Source organism: Saccharomyces cerevisiae, chromosome VII (genome assembly GCF_000146045.2).
Source record: "Saccharomyces cerevisiae S288C chromosome VII, complete sequence".
NCBI classification, from domain to species: domain Eukaryota; kingdom Fungi; phylum Ascomycota; class Saccharomycetes; order Saccharomycetales; family Saccharomycetaceae; genus Saccharomyces; species Saccharomyces cerevisiae.
In genome coordinates, this window is record NC_001139.9 from 1,052,412 (window position 1) to 1,071,730 (window position 19,319).

Here is a 19,319-nt window from a genome sequence, read left to right on the forward strand (position 1 = left end):
TAACGCGTGGTTCCGTGGAAATAGCCGGAAATTTTGCCGGGAATATGACGGACATGATTTAACACCCGTGGAAATGAAAAAAGCCAAGGTAAGAAAGTGGCAATATTTTTCCTACAAATAGATCTGCTGTCCCTTAAATGATTACCATACATATATATATTTATTACACATCTGTCAGAGGTAGCTAGCGAAGGTGTCACTGAAATATTTTTTGTTCCAGTTAGTATAAATACGGAGGTAGAACAGCTCTCCGCGTGTATATCTTTTTTTGCGCTATACAAGAACAGGAAGAACGCATTTCCATACCTTTTTCTCCTTACAGGTGCCCTCTGAGTAGTGTCACGAACGAGGAAAAAGATTAATATTACTGTTTTTATATTCAAAAAGAGTAAAGCCGTTGCTATATACGAATATGACGATTACCGTGGGGGATGCAGTTTCGGAGACGGAGCTGGAAAACAAAAGTCAAAACGTGGTACTATCTCCCAAGGCATCTGCTTCTTCAGACATAAGCACAGATGTTGATAAGGACACATCGTCTTCTTGGGATGACAAATCTTTGCTGCCTACAGGTGAATATATTGTGGACAGAAATAAGCCCCAAACCTACTTGAATAGCGATGATATCGAAAAAGTGACAGAATCTGATATTTTCCCTCAGAAACGTCTGTTTTCATTCTTGCACTCTAAGAAAATTCCAGAAGTACCACAAACCGATGACGAGAGGAAGATATATCCTCTGTTCCATACAAATATTATCTCTAACATGTTTTTTTGGTGGGTTCTACCCATCCTGCGAGTTGGTTATAAGAGAACGATACAGCCGAACGATCTCTTCAAAATGGATCCGAGGATGTCTATAGAGACCCTTTATGACGACTTTGAAAAAAACATGATTTACTATTTTGAGAAGACGAGGAAAAAATACCGTAAAAGACATCCAGAAGCGACAGAAGAAGAGGTTATGGAAAATGCCAAACTACCTAAACATACAGTTCTGAGAGCTTTATTATTCACTTTTAAGAAACAGTACTTCATGTCGATAGTGTTTGCAATTCTCGCTAATTGTACATCCGGTTTTAACCCCATGATTACCAAGAGGCTAATTGAGTTTGTCGAAGAAAAGGCTATTTTTCATAGCATGCATGTTAACAAAGGTATTGGTTACGCTATTGGTGCATGTTTGATGATGTTCGTTAACGGGTTGACGTTCAACCATTTCTTTCATACATCCCAACTGACTGGTGTGCAAGCTAAGTCTATTCTTACTAAAGCTGCCATGAAGAAAATGTTTAATGCATCTAATTATGCGAGACATTGTTTTCCTAACGGTAAAGTGACTTCTTTTGTAACAACAGATCTCGCTAGAATTGAATTTGCCTTATCTTTTCAGCCGTTTTTGGCTGGGTTCCCTGCAATTTTGGCTATTTGCATTGTTTTATTGATCGTTAACCTTGGACCCATTGCCTTAGTTGGGATTGGTATTTTTTTCGGTGGGTTTTTCATATCCTTATTTGCATTTAAGTTAATTCTGGGCTTTAGAATTGCTGCGAACATCTTCACTGATGCTAGAGTTACCATGATGAGAGAAGTGCTGAATAATATAAAAATGATTAAATATTATACGTGGGAGGATGCGTATGAAAAAAATATTCAAGATATTAGGACCAAAGAGATTTCTAAAGTTAGAAAAATGCAACTATCAAGAAATTTCTTGATTGCTATGGCCATGTCTTTGCCTAGTATTGCTTCATTGGTCACTTTCCTTGCAATGTACAAAGTTAATAAAGGAGGCAGGCAACCTGGTAATATTTTTGCCTCTTTATCTTTATTTCAGGTCTTGAGTTTGCAAATGTTTTTCTTACCTATTGCTATTGGTACTGGAATTGACATGATCATTGGATTGGGCCGTTTGCAAAGCTTATTGGAGGCTCCAGAAGATGATCCAAATCAGATGATTGAAATGAAGCCTTCTCCTGGCTTTGATCCAAAATTGGCTTTAAAAATGACACATTGCTCATTTGAGTGGGAAGATTATGAATTAAACGACGCTATTGAAGAAGCAAAAGGAGAAGCTAAAGATGAAGGTAAAAAGAACAAAAAAAAGCGTAAGGATACATGGGGTAAGCCATCTGCAAGTACTAATAAGGCGAAAAGATTGGACAATATGTTGAAAGACAGAGACGGCCCGGAAGATTTAGAAAAAACTTCGTTTAGGGGTTTCAAGGACTTGAACTTCGATATTAAAAAGGGCGAATTTATTATGATTACGGGACCTATTGGTACTGGTAAATCTTCATTATTGAATGCGATGGCAGGATCAATGAGAAAAACTGATGGTAAGGTTGAAGTCAACGGGGACTTATTAATGTGTGGTTATCCATGGATTCAAAATGCATCTGTAAGAGATAACATCATATTCGGTTCACCATTCAATAAAGAAAAGTATGATGAAGTAGTTCGTGTTTGCTCTTTGAAAGCTGATCTGGATATTTTACCGGCAGGCGATATGACCGAAATTGGGGAACGTGGTATTACTTTATCTGGTGGTCAAAAGGCACGTATCAATTTAGCCAGGTCTGTTTATAAGAAGAAGGATATTTATCTATTCGACGATGTCCTAAGTGCTGTCGATTCTCGTGTTGGTAAACACATCATGGATGAATGTCTAACCGGAATGCTTGCTAATAAAACCAGAATTTTAGCAACGCATCAATTGTCACTGATTGAGAGAGCTTCTAGAGTCATCGTTTTAGGTACTGATGGCCAAGTCGATATTGGTACTGTTGATGAGCTAAAAGCTCGTAATCAAACTTTGATAAATCTTTTACAATTCTCTTCTCAAAATTCGGAGAAAGAGGATGAAGAACAGGAAGCGGTTGTTGCCGGTGAATTGGGACAACTAAAATATGAATCAGAGGTAAAGGAATTGACTGAACTGAAGAAAAAGGCTACAGAAATGTCACAAACTGCAAATAGTGGTAAAATTGTAGCGGATGGTCATACTAGTAGTAAAGAAGAAAGAGCAGTCAATAGTATCAGTCTGAAAATATACCGTGAATACATTAAAGCTGCAGTAGGTAAGTGGGGTTTTATCGCACTACCGTTGTATGCAATTTTAGTCGTTGGAACCACATTCTGCTCACTTTTTTCTTCCGTTTGGTTATCTTACTGGACTGAGAATAAATTCAAAAACAGACCACCCAGTTTTTATATGGGTCTTTACTCCTTCTTTGTGTTTGCTGCTTTCATATTCATGAATGGCCAGTTCACCATACTTTGCGCAATGGGTATTATGGCATCGAAATGGTTAAATTTGAGGGCTGTGAAAAGAATTTTACACACTCCAATGTCATACATAGATACCACACCTTTGGGACGTATTCTGAACAGATTCACAAAAGATACAGATAGCTTAGATAATGAGTTAACCGAAAGTTTACGGTTGATGACATCTCAATTTGCTAATATTGTAGGTGTTTGCGTCATGTGTATTGTTTACTTGCCGTGGTTTGCTATCGCAATTCCGTTTCTTTTGGTCATCTTTGTTCTGATTGCTGATCATTATCAGAGTTCTGGTAGAGAAATTAAAAGACTTGAAGCTGTGCAACGGTCTTTTGTTTACAATAATTTAAATGAAGTTTTGGGTGGGATGGATACAATCAAAGCATACCGAAGTCAGGAACGATTTTTGGCGAAATCAGATTTTTTGATCAACAAGATGAATGAGGCGGGATACCTTGTAGTTGTCCTGCAAAGATGGGTAGGTATTTTCCTTGATATGGTTGCTATCGCATTTGCACTAATTATTACGTTATTGTGTGTTACGAGAGCCTTTCCTATTTCCGCGGCTTCAGTTGGTGTTTTGTTGACTTATGTATTACAATTGCCTGGTCTATTAAATACCATTTTAAGGGCAATGACTCAAACAGAGAATGACATGAATAGTGCCGAAAGATTGGTAACATATGCAACTGAACTACCACTAGAGGCATCCTATAGAAAGCCCGAAATGACACCTCCAGAGTCATGGCCCTCAATGGGCGAAATAATTTTTGAAAATGTTGATTTTGCCTATAGACCTGGTTTACCTATAGTTTTAAAAAATCTTAACTTGAATATCAAGAGTGGGGAAAAAATTGGTATCTGTGGTCGTACAGGTGCTGGTAAGTCCACTATTATGAGTGCCCTTTACAGGTTGAATGAATTGACCGCAGGTAAAATTTTAATTGACAATGTTGATATAAGTCAGCTGGGACTTTTCGATTTAAGAAGAAAATTAGCCATCATTCCACAAGATCCAGTATTATTTAGGGGTACGATTCGCAAGAACTTAGATCCATTTAATGAGCGTACAGATGACGAATTATGGGATGCATTGGTGAGAGGTGGTGCTATCGCCAAGGATGACTTGCCGGAAGTGAAATTGCAAAAACCTGATGAAAATGGTACTCATGGTAAAATGCATAAGTTCCATTTAGATCAAGCAGTGGAAGAAGAGGGCTCCAATTTCTCCTTAGGTGAGAGACAACTATTAGCATTAACAAGGGCATTGGTCCGCCAATCAAAAATATTGATTTTGGATGAGGCTACATCCTCAGTGGACTACGAAACGGATGGCAAAATCCAAACACGTATTGTTGAGGAATTTGGAGATTGTACAATTTTGTGTATTGCTCACAGACTGAAGACCATTGTAAATTATGATCGTATTCTTGTTTTAGAGAAGGGTGAAGTCGCAGAATTCGATACACCATGGACGTTGTTTAGTCAAGAAGATAGTATTTTCAGAAGCATGTGTTCTAGATCTGGTATTGTGGAAAATGATTTCGAGAACAGAAGTTAATTTATATTATTTGTTGCATGATTTTTCTCTTTTATTTATTTATATGTTGCCGATGGTACAAATTAGTACTAGAAAAGAAAACCCACTACTATGACTTGCAGAAAAAGTTATGTGTGCCATAGATAGATATAATTGCATACCCACATTGTATACTCAAAATTCCGAAAAGAACATTTCATTTTTTATGAGGCAAACTGGACAACGCCTTCGGTCCTTTTTCATTCTAGAAATATATATTTATACATCATTTTCAGAAGATATTCAAAGAACTTATTGGGATGTCTGTTTACTGAATAAAGTATACACAAAATACGAATTTAAAATGGAAGGCATAAAATAGAAAACTTAGAAGTGAAAATCCTAAAACCGAAGGATATTTCAAATACGTAAAAGAAGTGAAAGATAAAATAAAGCCTAAATAAGGAAGAAAAGAAGGGATAACATTTTTTTTTGTTACTTTTTGCTTATTCCTCACCTAAACAGAAGGAAAAAGCCATTCTTGTTTAAAGAGTATTTTTAAAGCGTTCATGAAAAGTCACAGTCCAAGGAGTATTTCAAATTGTCACTTGAAGTGAAAACACCCCAGTGCTTCTCGACATCAGAGGTACCAGAGGTGTTTGGCTTCCAATCTTCATCAAAGGCTTCAAAAACAATAACGTTAACACCCCAAGCTCTCATGGAACAGATACCTTCTTTCCAGAATTGTTTGGCGTTGTCAACAGATGGGTAAGAACTTTCAAAGTTGGTACCATCAGTTGGCCAACCGGTCTCACCAACCCAGAAGGTAATATCGGTAGAACCTTTAGTAGATTGGATAACCTGTAGAGCTTGCATAATATCATCAAAGAATGAGTAAGAGGCATTTTGCATGGTTTGACCTTGCCAGTAGGAGAACGCGTTAGCCATAACAAAATCGGAAGCTTCGATAACGGCAGAATTGTAACCAGCAACCAAAACATTCCAGGAATCGACAGTACCGACTTGCTTACCAGAGTATGACTTTCCGTCAGAATCGGAAATGTCAGCAACGACACTACGGACGTCATTAATTTTGTCTGATAATTGAGAGGCAGTCAAATCGTTACGGTATAAGGCTTCAGAACCAACCAAGAAACCAGCAACAGTGGATTCTTTAATTTTTGGCAAATAGGTTTGCAAAGCAGCCTTTTCAGCAGCGTAATGACTGTCGTCTGTTGGCCAAACACCGACAAAGATAGTAAATCCCTCAGCTTCAGCAGCAGGACCTAAGTTTTGCAAAGTGTTACAATCTGAGGCAGCGTAAACTTTGACGGTGGAAGTGTAGCTCTTCAAAGCTTGTAATTCGGTTTCATAGTCGGAAGTGGACTTACAAGTACCATCGTTGTTCTTGACACCCAAGTTAAAGGCTAGTTCACCAATAGCTGAAACTTGGGAGGCTGTGAAAAATAGCGCAGTAGCTGCAGTAGCGAGTGTAGTAGAGAAACGCATCTTTGACCGTTTTTCTTTTTGGTTAGTTGTCTATCTCAATAAACTTATATTGAAAAAAACAAGAAGAAGTCCAAATTGTGAATGAGGAAAAGTTTCTTTATAAGGAGGCAGTTAAAATCAAAATAAACAAATATCCTCTTGTTTTCTTCGTGACATTTTTCTCTTTTTCAGGGCGAAAAACTGAAAGAAAAATTTTAACGTTTCTTTTACTAAAAATAGAACTGCATATCCGTAGAAAACGATGATTATATAACATAAATAGTAATATCAGTTATTAATTGCTATTTATTTCAACTTGCCCAACGCTGAAACATGGTAAGAGCTATGGGTAGGCTATCTTGAATGGGTATATTTCCCTGGGGTACGGAAGCAGGGAATTGCAGTTGACCAGAAAAGTAATGATGCAAAGAAGAGGATTCTAAGTCAGATCTCCTGAAACAACGTTTTAAATGGCCCCATTTCCCGAAGATAAGCAGGATATTACAGGGTTTTTCTGATGTTGAACTTTTTTTCAGTTTTGCGATGTATGGTAGCTTTGTTTCTACCTTGTGGTACTTTGACAACTCTTCGTCGTAGTGGAAGTCACCACTGTTGACCCAAACGATCTTTGTGTAACCTTCGGACACCTCATTCAAAGTGCTTGCCATTCGAACATGATAGCCGAGTGGTTTTCCTTTGTAAGCATCTATGGGTGACACTACTTCTTTGCGCTCTGTATCAACTGTTACACGCGCAGTATTGGGAATATTTTGGTTAGATAACGTAATAATTTGATTCTTTCCTATATACACCAAATTTGTTAGAGCATCATCAGATTTACCTTTTGAGCTATCTCGTGCGATTGATAAGCCTTCCTTGTAGTGTTGTTCGGCAGATGCGTTCATAAAAGGTAGCTGGTTCAATGGCGGAAAGGTAGATGCACACTTTAAATATAACTTGTTTTTTTTTTTGAATGTAGTATCCAGTAAGTTTGGAGGCGTTACAAAATATTGTAATAGTGTGGCAAGTAATAAACAATCAGAGATAGTCTCCTTTGATCTTGATTTTTTTTCATGCTTTTTATCTTTTGACTGGTCTAGAACTATGATTTCTTGAACATTGAACAATACAGCTGTCCGAGCTATTTGATATGCAGTAAATGTAACTTGCTCCAAATTATTACAATTGTCGATAACAGTTGTCGGTATGCATATGGAATATTTGACCACATTAGATTCTATATCCATGATTTTTTTTAGCTTCAATAGGCCTGTCTTTGCCTTTTTGGCAGCCCCCTCTTCGTGCTTAAGGCTCTCGGATTTATGTTTTACTGCCATCTTCCCCTATTATGCTACACTTCCCTTGGTAGATGTGTTTCACCTCATTGGTATCAATTACCTCCTCTACTTAATATCCCAATTTCAACATGGTGTTTTCAAGCGATGAGGTGGAAAAAATTTCAAATAATATGTTTGGGTGTGCCCATTATTGCGGTTTACAATAGTTGCTAAAGAGCTATTTATTAGGAATTTTTAAACTTTAGAGATTGCTTAAAGCGACTTTAAAGCGTTTCTTTGGAAAGATAGGAGAGCGGATGCTATCTCAAGAGCATCTCTTCAATGATTTAAGCAGTGACAGTGTAAAACAATTACGGACCAACGAAAATGGTCAAATCAAAACTAATTACAATAAATAAGTTCTATCATAATACAAGGGAATTCTGTGCGATATAACCACATTGATTGAAGGTAGAATATACAAGCCAACGTGAGACCAATCAAATTTCGTTAAGTGCGCCTATACAAAAAGAAATCTTTTATGTAGATATGACAGTAAGAAAAGTATATATGTGAGCTAGCAGGGTATTGAAAGCGATCACAAGAAGGCAAAACGAAATAGATTGTTAGAAGATGAGTGAACAGAAGGGACATAAAGAAAAGATTTCCTTTACAATCTAGTAAATCTTCTTCTTTTCATCAACGGATAATTCACCAGCGCCAGTATTAGTAACTAATAGAAGCCCACCAATGATGCTTAAGTTCTGGTAAAACTCATACTTCAAGAAATCTCTCTTAGTATTGTTATAAAACCAGTAGTTGTTTAGCGTGATATTGTAAAAAGTTAGTATCAAACCCAACATAATGGATGCGAATTTTGTCTTGTAACCAATGGCGAAACATATTGTGCCGATAATGGTCAAAACAACAGTAAACCATGATTTACTGAAAGTGAAAGCGATAAACATTAAAACAATTAAAATTCTACCAGCAAACAACAGGTAACCCTTCGCTTTGTCGTTTTTGCTGTTTAATTCAGGAAGCATACCGAATGTTGTCTTGTTTTGAACAATTGAATCGCTGAATGCAATTAACAACCCACCAATAACACTAAAGTTTCTTAGGACAAATGATGAACCCGTAAACAACCCATAAACTAATGCTTGAGAAATAACGCAAGCACATAACACACCGGTGGCATAATTGGTTTGCTTTCTTAAAACTAACAAACTGGCGCCAATCAACATGGAAACGGTAACAACCACTAGAAACACAACGACAAAGAAGTATGGGTAATGCTTCCACTTATTCAGATAAAAAATTTGATCTGACCATTGTGATAAGATCCTAAACGAATCTTCATAAAAGGTGGCCACAATGAAAAATCTTGACAAACTTGGAATGTAAGGCTTCAATTTATAAACAACTGCATTGTCAGTGAGCCCCTCAATTCTGGAGGCAAACTTTTCAAAAGAATGCTTCCATTGCTTTAAGATGCCAGAAGTGGATTGGTTCTGGTTTGATCTGAATTGTGCACCGCCAGAGTATGGTCCTTGCGATGATGACATTGGCATACCGCCAAAATTTCCAATAGGTCCTCTGTAAGACATTGATCTATCCTTTCAGTTTTGTTTTCACTTTTTTTGAGTCGTACTAATTGCAGCTATTGTAAGTAAATAAGGACACCTTTGATCTTTCGTTAAAGGTGTCCTTTATTTTTCGCCTTTCTCATTATTCCCTCTTCTCTCATCTTCTAGAAATACCTAAAAAGGGAACCGTTACCCGAACCTATTCATTATAGAAATAAAAGAGAACGTTCTCTATAATATTCGTATACATTCGTATATATTCTATTCCATTTCTTACGGTATTCACACGAAGTAGGACAACAAGCTGGATGGTAGTTTGCCAGAATCGACAATAGTCTTTGCAGATTCCTTCAAAACTTCCTTGGCACCAGCAGCATTGGCCTTGATCTTATCGGCGGTGGACACTAACTCTTCGTCATTCAAACTGTCAACGATCAAACCAACTTGTTCGTCAATCGTGGTGGCCTTGTCAGCATCACCAAAGTAGTCAGCTTCCTTAGCAGAGTTACGGATGGCTCTCTTGTTCTTTTTCTTGGCGGCCTTAGCAGCTTCCTTAGCCTTCTTTTTGTCAGCTTTTGCGGAGGCGTTAGCCTTGGCTTCAGATTCAGCTTTAGCCTTCGCTTCAGCTTCGGCCTTGGCCTTAGCTTCAGCTTCAGCTCTGGCACCGGCTTCTCTTTCCCATTTTCTTCTTTCCTTTTCCTTCTTCTCTTCTTCTTTGAACATTTTGATACGGGGATCTTCACTGACAGCTCTTTCAACAAGTTTGACCAATCTAGCGTTATCAGCAGTCTTCTTCTTGTCTCTTGCGGCCTTGTTCTTTCTTTCAATGTAACGCTTGTGGTCTCTGTTAGAAGAGTCATCTGGGACATCTTCGTCCAAGAACTCAAAGGTTCTCCAGGAGTCAAATCTGTGCCAGAAAGCATAGAATTGTTCAACTTCCTTCTTGGAAGAATCTTTGTTACCTAGAGAAGGAATAGGAGTCTTCTTAGAAAAACGAGCTTCAGCTTCGAAAACGGGGCCCCAAGCTTCATAAAAGTCATAATCGGTACCCTTCTTTGGAGGAGGAACATCGGCAACAAAATCACATGAGTCGTACTGAGCTCTCTTGTTGGAATCAGTCAAAGTTTCAAAGGCCTTTTGAATAATCTTGAAAAAGCCATCTTGGTCCAAACTACCACCAGCAGCAGATTGCTTGTCTGGATGGTACTTGACAACTTGTTTTCTGTGAGCCTTGATGATTTGACTTTCAGTAGCTCTGAAACGCAACTTAGACAAACCCATAGCAGCATACAAATCGGCAGTTTTCCAGTCTCTAGCATCATGAGTCAGTAAATCTTCATCGGCCAATTCAGTGTCGAATAACAACTCATCTGGGTCGACATTGGATTCATCAACGGTTTTGACGTTCTTTTCAGCTTCAATTCTTTCAAATTCAGACCAGGTGTGGTTTCTCAAAGTTCTTTGAGCATGTTGCAAAAAGAACTTACCAACCGGTTCGACCGGACGACGGACGAATGGGGTTTTGGTAGCGGAACTGTTGACTTCAACAGTGATGTCTGAGGTTAGGGTAGGTAAAGAAAACATCGTTACTCTTGTTGGTATATGTGAGACAAAACGAAGATTTTATAAAAGCATCGGTAGGAAAACCTTATGAAATTTTCTCTACCAGCTCTTGAAATAAAAATTTCGAACTCTTTGCAAAATTTCATCGAGAAAAAAAAAAGATTCGTATTTGCGGGTAATATTTTTTGGACATTTGTATTAGGAGCGTTATGTTCATTAATGTCATCCAAAAGATAGTTATAAATCTATGATTGTATGGTTTCTTTGACATATTTATAGTTAATATATATATATATATGTGTTTAATTTTATAAAAATTCCATCGTTTATATTCGATTATTTTTATATGTCAACCTTTTTTTTAAGAAATGTTCATATTTAGTCAAGTTCTTAATGAAATGAACGGTTGAAAGTACAAGGCAACTATCATTTCAAGATATAAAAAAATTGCCCAAAAAAAAAAGGCCATTTGATGAAATGTCTCATCGCGCTACGATTTCTGCTGTAATCAGAACTAAATGCGTGATCGGAAGTAATATTAGATATTGGATGCATAAAAGATAAAACGCCAGCTAACGATGGCAGAATAAATAGGTAAATATATATATATATAGGTTTTCTTAATAAATAAGGGAGAAATGTACAGTTAGAATCGTAGAATTATCCACATATCCCTATCTTCAAGATCTGTCGTACTTAAATGCCTCCATAGGTTGCAATCCCCATTTAGCCAACATTGCCTTGTCTTCGTCCCAACCGTTACACATTGTCGTCAGCATTTTCTTACCGGTGAAGATACTGTTACAACCTGCCATGAAACAGACAAATTGCTCTGTTTCTTTCATTGTATAACGACCAGCGGCAAGTCTTATAATGGCCTTTGGCATAACTATTCTCGCTGTGGCAATGGTTCTCAAAATTTCGTCGAATTGCAACTTTTTACTCTTTGGATCGGCAAGTTCCTCAGCCATTGGAGTCCCTTTGATAGCAACTAGTCTATTAATTGGTAGGGACTCAGGATGAGGAGACATATTGGATAATGTGTAGATGAATCCTATATGGTCGTCTTCGCTTTCACCGAGACCCAAAATACCACCGGTACAGGCTTTTATTCCAGATTCTTGGACATTCTTGATGGTCTGTAACCTGTCGTCGTAGGTTCTCGTGGTGATGACCTTACTATAGTGTTCTCTGGAAGTGTCGATGTTATGGTTGTATGCAGTCAAACCTGCATCTTTCAATTGCTTTGCTTGATCTTGATCAACCATACCTAAAGTAACACACGTTTCTAGCCCCATATCATTCACTTTGGTCACCATTTCCTGAATTCTTTTCATGGCTGATTTACGACCTTTCATGTCTCTCCATGCAGCACCTAGGCAGAATCTAGTAGATCCGTTTCTTTTGGCCTCTTCTGCCTCTTTAATCACTTCATCCACTTTAACCATTTTCTCAGCCTTTAGACCGGTATCGTTTCTCGAAGACTGCGCACAATACTTACAGTCCTCAGAACAACCACCAGATTTGATGTTCATCAATGTGCACAATTGCACTTTGGTTGGATCGTGCCACTTTCTGTGCTGCAATTGTGCTGCATGAGTAAGTTCGAGCAGTGGGGTATGATAAATTTCTTTTAATTGCGATTTTGTCCACGAATGACTTGGTTCATCTAAAGACAATGCATATTGTAGAGCACCCAGAGTACTAGCTTCTGAGGATGCAGTTGTCGATTTAACTGCGGCATTGGTTGCGTATTTAGTTAAAGCCGGTCTAGCGGTAGATAAATGACGGTAGATAGTAGACATCATACTGCACTAAATTGAAAATAATCGGCTAAGTTAGCTCTTCTGAGGACACCACTACCAGAAGAGTAAGATCTGAAAAATTTTCAGCAAGTATGGGAGCAAAAAAAGCTTTGCCCTTTTATATAAGATCTGCCTAAGAGAAGAAATAAAAGATACCAAGAGAATCTAGCAGAGTGGCAAACGAACTACATAGCCTGTAAATACAGATTAGGCAGCAGCGTAGCGGATTTTCCTCAGGCATCGTCTCTCACGTGAAATCTGTGGGGGCACCAGCGTGACAGGGACGGTTCTAATGCTTTGCACTTTTCAACAACTTTTTTCCATAACCAAATGCCGGCAAAATGGCTTCGAAGAAGACGCGAGACTTCATCCGCGAGTCATCTCGACATGACTATCTTTTGCTAGCCAACACGCCCCTCCGCAACTTCCCACGATAAAATTGTAAAGAACAGTACTGATGGACAGAGATTTGCGCAGTGGCATTTTTTGAAAATAAAATGAAAAATTATATATATATATTCCATACATAGTATATAATATGAACTCGTTTGACTTGGAAAATTTTAGATGCAACAGGCAATATCGTTGGGCTTTTTTATTTGATCATTAGCTTATTTGAATATGAAGGTAATGACCAAGGGCTACTAATGTCTTTCTATTAAGCCGTTTTACAATTGTATATTTTGTAATTTGCATCGCAGTCATAACTTCTTGCAAGAAATAGTAGTTTCACACAATGAGGTAGTTTCGTTGGAGATGCAGTAATAATGCAGAATACGGATCTCACGGACCCCAAGAGAAAGCTACGCAATCTTACGGCTTGTAGGTTCTCAGTTCCCAATCGATGCAAAATGGGTAAGTATTTTCAAGACTGAAATAAGGTCGCTTAGAAACGGTTATCCATTTACTATTATCTGGAAGCTGCTTTCCACAGCTACCTACTTTGGAGTAATGGTTTCCGGGAAGACTTCATCCTAGAGCCTCTTGCTGTTGTTATTCGAAGTTCAGATTCGTAAATGGTAGTACGTTCTGCTTTCGCAATGAATAACTAGGTCACATAAGCCCTAAATGCGTCAGTAGAAGATCAGATGCATTGACCACATCATATCCTTCTAAAGTAATTAATTGAGATTTAATATTTTTCGTACTGATGAGAAAGCTAAACTAGTGCAACTATTATAGTCACATTTGTACGGAAAAGGCAGAAGCAAGAACAATGACTTGAAAGAGCGTATAGCTATTTAACCATTTCCATTTGTATGCTATAATTCAAGTATTTCCACACTCTTAACTAAAACGAATCAGAAGAGTAGGCTACTAAGAAAGATGGCTATCCTTAATAAGTACTATCCGACGTTGAATTGAAGATTAAACTGAGCCACACATTCCCATCTTCTGCACACTTAGTTCCTTATTTAGAGACTTTTATGATAAAAATTTCTTCCGTTCACTGTTAAACAACCTTGGGAACAATGCTGACTGTGCAGGAAAATGACCTATGTTTGAAGGATGTTGCCACATAATTGAGGCATGTTAGCAGAGCATTCCCTACCACTGGAAGGAGTGATGGTTGATGTATTTTCCATTGAGACTGTGACATTGTGATACGATACCTAATCAACGACCCTATATAACTCATTAAAAATGGCTTTCTAGAAGCTACATCTATTTGATTAAATTGGTTCCCATTTTCACAAATATTTTGCCACCTCTCCTTCTCGCCAAGGATTTGTACAAAATTAACAGACCTTTTAGAATAAATATTAAATTTAGGTCAGCAGAATACGGCCACCATCTCATTCTTTACTAGATCAAGCGTCAATTCCAATAATTATAAAAATATAAGTCAAGAAAGCATCTTTCTTCGAGTCTCCTGCATTCGGTTTGCGTTCCTCTCTCGTTCTGCTTGACAAAAGAAAGAGTTTTTTATTCTCCTAACCAATAAATTGAAGCAATCAGCTATAGGGTTAGATGTATTCGTTTTCCTTTCTGACCCCTTATGTCCCCATTTGGAAGTTCTAAACAAATGCCCTTTGGTGCCCAGTATATGTCAATGACGTCTGCTTGGCGAATCTCTGAATCATAAGTGTTACATAAAAATTAAGTATCTACGGCGCAGTACAACGCCTTCGTCTGGTTAAAATCGACTCTTCTGTCATTAACATAAGAACGTATAACAAAAAAAAAATTATATCAATGTATACATAAAGCTACCCAAAACAAACTAAAACATCACTTTTGTAGGGTTTCTTCGCACATTATCATTATTATTCTTTGAGAATACTCATTCGCTGATATATATTCTTCCTTCCCATGGCTTCAATGTTCTGGAAGAGGCATCTACCTCCTTCTTTGGATAGTTTCCAAACTCTAACTTGAACGATGAATCATCATTTGGAATCTTGAAATCTGTCGCATCAGAGCTAAAGTTCAAAGCCGCAAACAATGTTTTATTGTTGTACTTCTTTGTGAAGCTAAACAACTTCTTATTGTCTAAATCAATAAACTCGAAATCGTATCCGTACACAGTAATGTCTTTATGCGCCTTTCTAAACTTCAAGGCCTCCTTCCAGAAGTTCAAAACCGAGTTGGGATCCTTGATTTCATCTTCGACGTTAATGCCTTCTCTGAAAGAGTCGTTCAAGTAAAACCATGGTTTAGCACTAGGACCAGAAAAACCAGCATTTGGCTCCTCACGAGACCATTGCATAGGTGTTCTAGCATGGTCCCTGGAGATAAGGGCAATGGCTTCTAAAAACTTTTTCATCTCCTCTGAGTTTTCCCCATGCTCTTCTTTAATGGCATTGTAGTTGTTTCTGATTTCGACATCCTCGTACTTTTCAACAGGCCAGTTCTTGAAATTGATTTGGCCAAGCTCTTGTCCCTGATACACATATAGAGTACCGGTCAAGGCACTTAGCAACACAGAGAGTAACTTACCAGAAATAACACGGTTCTTGGGAGAATCGTCACCAAATCTCGTAATTGAACGAGGTTGGTCGTGATTTTCCAGATAGATTGTTGACCAACAATCTGTACCATTAATGTACCTGAACAGCTCAGCAAGGGCAATCTTCCAATCCTTCAGTTCAAATGGGACCAAGTTGTAACGGAACAAAGGTGAAGTCCCCACATCAGTGTGGGAAAAGTTAAATAACTCACTAAGTTCGTGTCTTGAAGCACTCGTATAAAGTCTCTTAGTTTCGTCGGAGGCATGTTGCATTTCACCAACTGTCATAATCTCCCTGCCATCCTTCACTCTGTTTCTGATGAATTGATTCATTTCTTGATGGAACTCGTGAATACGTGGTCCATTCAATGTGTATGGATCACTGGATTGCCAAGTCGAGTTTTTGTCAACAACAGGAGCATCTGGTAAACCTACAACTTTGGAGTACAAACTTCCGACATCAATTCTAAAGCCGTCTACACCATGGTCTAACCAGTATCCAACGGCACTTTCGTAGATTGCCTTTCTACAGTCTTCATTCTCCCAATTCAAATCAGGTTGAGTGGAGCAAAACAAACGCAAGTAGAATTCTTGTGTCTTTTCATCGAAGGTCCATGCGGAACCACCAAAATAGGATTTCCAATTGTTTGGAGGAATTGGCTTGCCTTCGGCGTCATAACCTTTAGGAGGTCTCCAGAAGAACCAGTCACGCTTTGGATTAGTCTTCGAGGATCTGCTCTCTTTGAACCATTCATGTTCGCTGGAACAGTGATTGATGACCAAGTCGGTGATAAATTTCATACCAAGCTTATGTGTCTTTTCGATCAAGGCAAAGCAGTCTTCATTCGTACCATATGTTGGCCAGACCTTTTCGTAGTTGGCAATATCGTAACCCATATCATCTTGTGGCGAGTCGTAGAATGGTGAGATCCAAATGGCATCGGCACCAAGCTCTTTGATGTACTCCAGCTTGGAGGCAATCCCTTTCATGTCACCCCAGCCATCGTCATTAGAGTCTTTGAAACTTGCTGGGTAAATTTGATAGAACGTGGCCTCTTTCCACCACTTTGGTTCTGTCTCTGGATGTGCAGAAGAAATAGTCATCGATAGTAAATATTACGTTGAAAAGCTTTGTTTGTATCTTGTTTGATCTGTGCTTGCTCGATTAATTTGAGACAGCTTTTTTATTTCAAAACAGGCGTCTAACCAAACGTCTAGCAACTCAATATCATTGCCCTTAAGTACTTTTTATTTCAAAAGGAGATCCTTTCTCATTCTGGGGTAAACTGTGGTATGACGAAAACCATGAAAAATAAGGAACATAATTTATCCGAGTATTTCAACGATCCCAAGTACTGACATAAACTTTAGTAGCCAATTTATAGCGTGGGGTGCCTACTTCGTCACATTTGATATCGTACAGCGAAAAAACATTAGTAACTTTATTTCCTTATTTCAGGGCCACTTTTCTCGAGAATAACGCTGCGTGCTGAGCGGTTGTTCACACCGCGGAGTTGGAAACTTTATTCTCCGAAATATTCTCCCCACTAAAATATCCTTACGTATTGTGAAACTTAGTTTTCTTTTTGTATTAGGGTGTAATTTCTTATTTTCCCTGTATTTCACCGCATGCAAATTCTTACGATATTTACTCCGGTAAACGCAGTTAAGAGCTATTGTCCGGTCCGACTGAATGAATATTCGGTTAGAAACGCATATTTGTGGGGAAATAACAACCTCAAAGATATAGACGGAGCAGTACCGTAAGGTTTACAGAATGGCATGACCACCCACAATAAAGCAAGGACCTCGAGACACATGCCTTTCAAAATAGAAATAAAGGTTTTCGAACATCATTTTTCGCTTGTTGTATAGTAGTCTTTACAGTAACAGTGCATCTGAGTACAGGAACGATTGTCTTGATAATATGTGAAAAGTGCACACGAAATTAGAGGGTGTCCTTTACAAGTATTCTTAGAAACACATTCAAGAGCACAAAAGTCGATGCTTTAAGGGTCAAGGTGGTGGAAAACTTGACTGGAATTCTTGACGAAAAAACAAGAAAAACGTGATTCGAGCAATCATAAACATACAGCCCCGTTCCAACCGGATCTTGAGGTTTCCCATTTTAGATGGAAATAAGCAGAGCAAAATAAAAATCTTGAACAAGTAATAGTGGTGACTGCAGGTTACGTTGGCATATAAAGTCCGGGTGACCTGGGTTTCCTGCACCACCAGCCCCCATATGCTAGCACAATGGGTTTTCTTTATCCCCGGTCATAATTACTCATTTTGCTATATTCTTCATAACTTAAGTACGCAGATAGAGAAAATTAATAATCTCGATATATATTAAAGTAAATGAAAAGTAGAAAATTTAGCCAGAACTCTTTTTTGCTTCGAGTATGACTTTAACTAAGCAAACATGCGCCAAGCAGGCATGCGACTGCTGTCGTATTCGTCGAGTGAAATGCGATGGTAAAAGGCCGTGTAGCAGTTGCCTACAGAATAGTTTGGATTGCACTTATCTGCAACCGTCGAGAAAAAGAGGTCCGAAGTCCATTAGGTTGAGGAGCTTGAAAAGAATAGCAGAAGTGCAGAGGGAAAGCGGTCCTAACACCATTGCAACTGCTCCTGTAATATATAAGAGGGTTCCCAAAAAGCTAATCGATCAGTGCTTGCGGCTCTATCACGATAATTTATACGTAATCTGGCCCCTTCTTTCGTACGATGACCTTCACAAACTTCTGGAGGAAAAATACAATGACAATTACGTATATTGGTTTCTGACCGCTTTATCAGCGGCCACCCTCAGTGATTTACAAACTGAAATAAAATCTGAAGAGGAAGTCACTTTCACGGGAAAACAGTTATCTAATCTTTGCATCTCATCGTGTCAGCAATTTGACGATTTGGATAACAGCAATATATTCAATATTATGACGTACTACTGTTTGCATCGTAGCTTTGCACAAATATCGAACGCAAGAACTTCTTACAGACTCTGTTGTGAAGCGGTCGGTCTGATTACGGTAGCAGGGTTACATCGGGAAGAAACTTACGGATCCCTTACATTTGAAGAACAGCAACTTAGACGGAAACTTTATTACTTGCTTCTCATGACGGAGAGATACTATGCCATATATCTTCATTGTGCGACGAGCCTGGATGCCACAATAGCACCACCGCAACTTGAACTTGTAACTGATCCTCAGCTTTCTATGGACAGTTTCCTTGAAATGATTAGGGTATTTACTGTACCAGGAAAATGTTTCTTCGATGCTTTAGCCGCTGACTCTACAGATGCTTCTTGCACTGAAGAGTCATTGAAAAAGATATGGAACGAACTCCACACAACTTCCTCGGAAATAGAGCCATGGTCTAACGGTTACATAGACATCTCATTTTCCCGGCATTGGATTAGGATACTAGCATGGAAGCTAGCTTATCAAATGAGGGGTAGCAACTTTTCATTGAACGCTAACAATGGGCAAATACCAATAGAAATTGCGAGAGATATGTTAATAGACACTTACTTAACCCCAGAGAATCTTTACGATGTCCATGGTCCCGGGGTACCAGTGAAAACATTAGAAATAGCTACTGCTTTGGTGGACATTGTAGGCCAGTATGATCATAACATGAAATTAGAAGCATGGAATGTTTTGCATGATGTATGCAAATTTGCTTTTTCTTTAAACCACTATAACAATGATATGCTGAAGAGATTTTCCACCAAATGCCAGAATGCCCTAATTACTCTGCCCATTTCTAAACCTTTACAATTGGATGGTTATCCCAAGGATAATGAAGACATAGACCCTTGATTAATTTTCATTTTTG

At 38.4% G+C, this 19,319-nt stretch overlaps 8 protein-coding genes across 8 annotated transcripts; 2 read left to right on the forward strand and 6 right to left on the reverse strand.

Annotated features, from left to right (window-relative positions):
• Positions 1–412: 412 nt before the first annotated feature.
• Positions 413–4,846, forward strand: YOR1 (ATP-binding cassette transporter YOR1; the record flags this gene model as incomplete). The annotated part of the gene is made up of 1 exon (NM_001181410.3): positions 413–4,846. The coding sequence occupies one exon, from the start codon at positions 413–415 to the stop codon at positions 4,844–4,846; it is 4,434 nt and encodes a 1,477-aa protein (NP_011797.3).
• A 525-nt stretch (positions 4,847–5,371) lies between these two features.
• BGL2 (glucan 1,3-beta-glucosidase) lies at positions 5,372–6,313 on the reverse strand (the record flags this gene model as incomplete). The annotated part of the gene is made up of 1 exon (NM_001181411.1): positions 5,372–6,313. The coding sequence occupies one exon, from the start codon at positions 6,311–6,313 to the stop codon at positions 5,372–5,374; it is 942 nt and encodes a 313-aa protein (NP_011798.1).
• Positions 6,314–6,603: 290 nt separating this feature from the next.
• Positions 6,604–7,629, reverse strand: UPA1 (putative methyltransferase; the record flags this gene model as incomplete). Its single annotated transcript, NM_001181412.3, has 1 exon — positions 6,604–7,629. The coding sequence occupies one exon, from the start codon at positions 7,627–7,629 to the stop codon at positions 6,604–6,606; it is 1,026 nt and encodes a 341-aa protein (NP_011799.3).
• A 617-nt stretch (positions 7,630–8,246) lies between these two features.
• ERV29 lies at positions 8,247–9,179 on the reverse strand (the record flags this gene model as incomplete). The annotated part of the gene is made up of 1 exon (NM_001181413.3): positions 8,247–9,179. The coding sequence occupies one exon, from the start codon at positions 9,177–9,179 to the stop codon at positions 8,247–8,249; it is 933 nt and encodes a 310-aa protein (NP_011800.3).
• A 261-nt stretch (positions 9,180–9,440) lies between these two features.
• ZUO1 (zuotin) lies at positions 9,441–10,742 on the reverse strand (the record flags this gene model as incomplete). The annotated part of the gene is made up of 1 exon (NM_001181414.1): positions 9,441–10,742. The coding sequence occupies one exon, from the start codon at positions 10,740–10,742 to the stop codon at positions 9,441–9,443; it is 1,302 nt and encodes a 433-aa protein (NP_011801.1).
• Positions 10,743–11,401: 659 nt separating this feature from the next.
• Positions 11,402–12,529, reverse strand: BIO2 (biotin synthase; the record flags this gene model as incomplete). The annotated part of the gene is made up of 1 exon (NM_001181415.1): positions 11,402–12,529. The coding sequence occupies one exon, from the start codon at positions 12,527–12,529 to the stop codon at positions 11,402–11,404; it is 1,128 nt and encodes a 375-aa protein (NP_011802.1).
• Positions 12,530–14,810: 2,281 nt separating this feature from the next.
• IMA1 (oligo-1,6-glucosidase IMA1) lies at positions 14,811–16,580 on the reverse strand (the record flags this gene model as incomplete). The annotated part of the gene is made up of 1 exon (NM_001181416.3): positions 14,811–16,580. The coding sequence occupies one exon, from the start codon at positions 16,578–16,580 to the stop codon at positions 14,811–14,813; it is 1,770 nt and encodes a 589-aa protein (NP_011803.3).
• A 1,301-nt stretch (positions 16,581–17,881) lies between these two features.
• On the forward strand, positions 17,882–19,303 carry MAL13 (transcription factor MAL13; the record flags this gene model as incomplete). The annotated part of the gene is made up of 1 exon (NM_001181417.1): positions 17,882–19,303. One exon carries the CDS (start codon positions 17,882–17,884, stop codon positions 19,301–19,303), a length of 1,422 nt encoding a protein of 473 aa, NP_011804.1.
• Between the last annotated feature and the right edge of the window lie 16 nt (positions 19,304–19,319).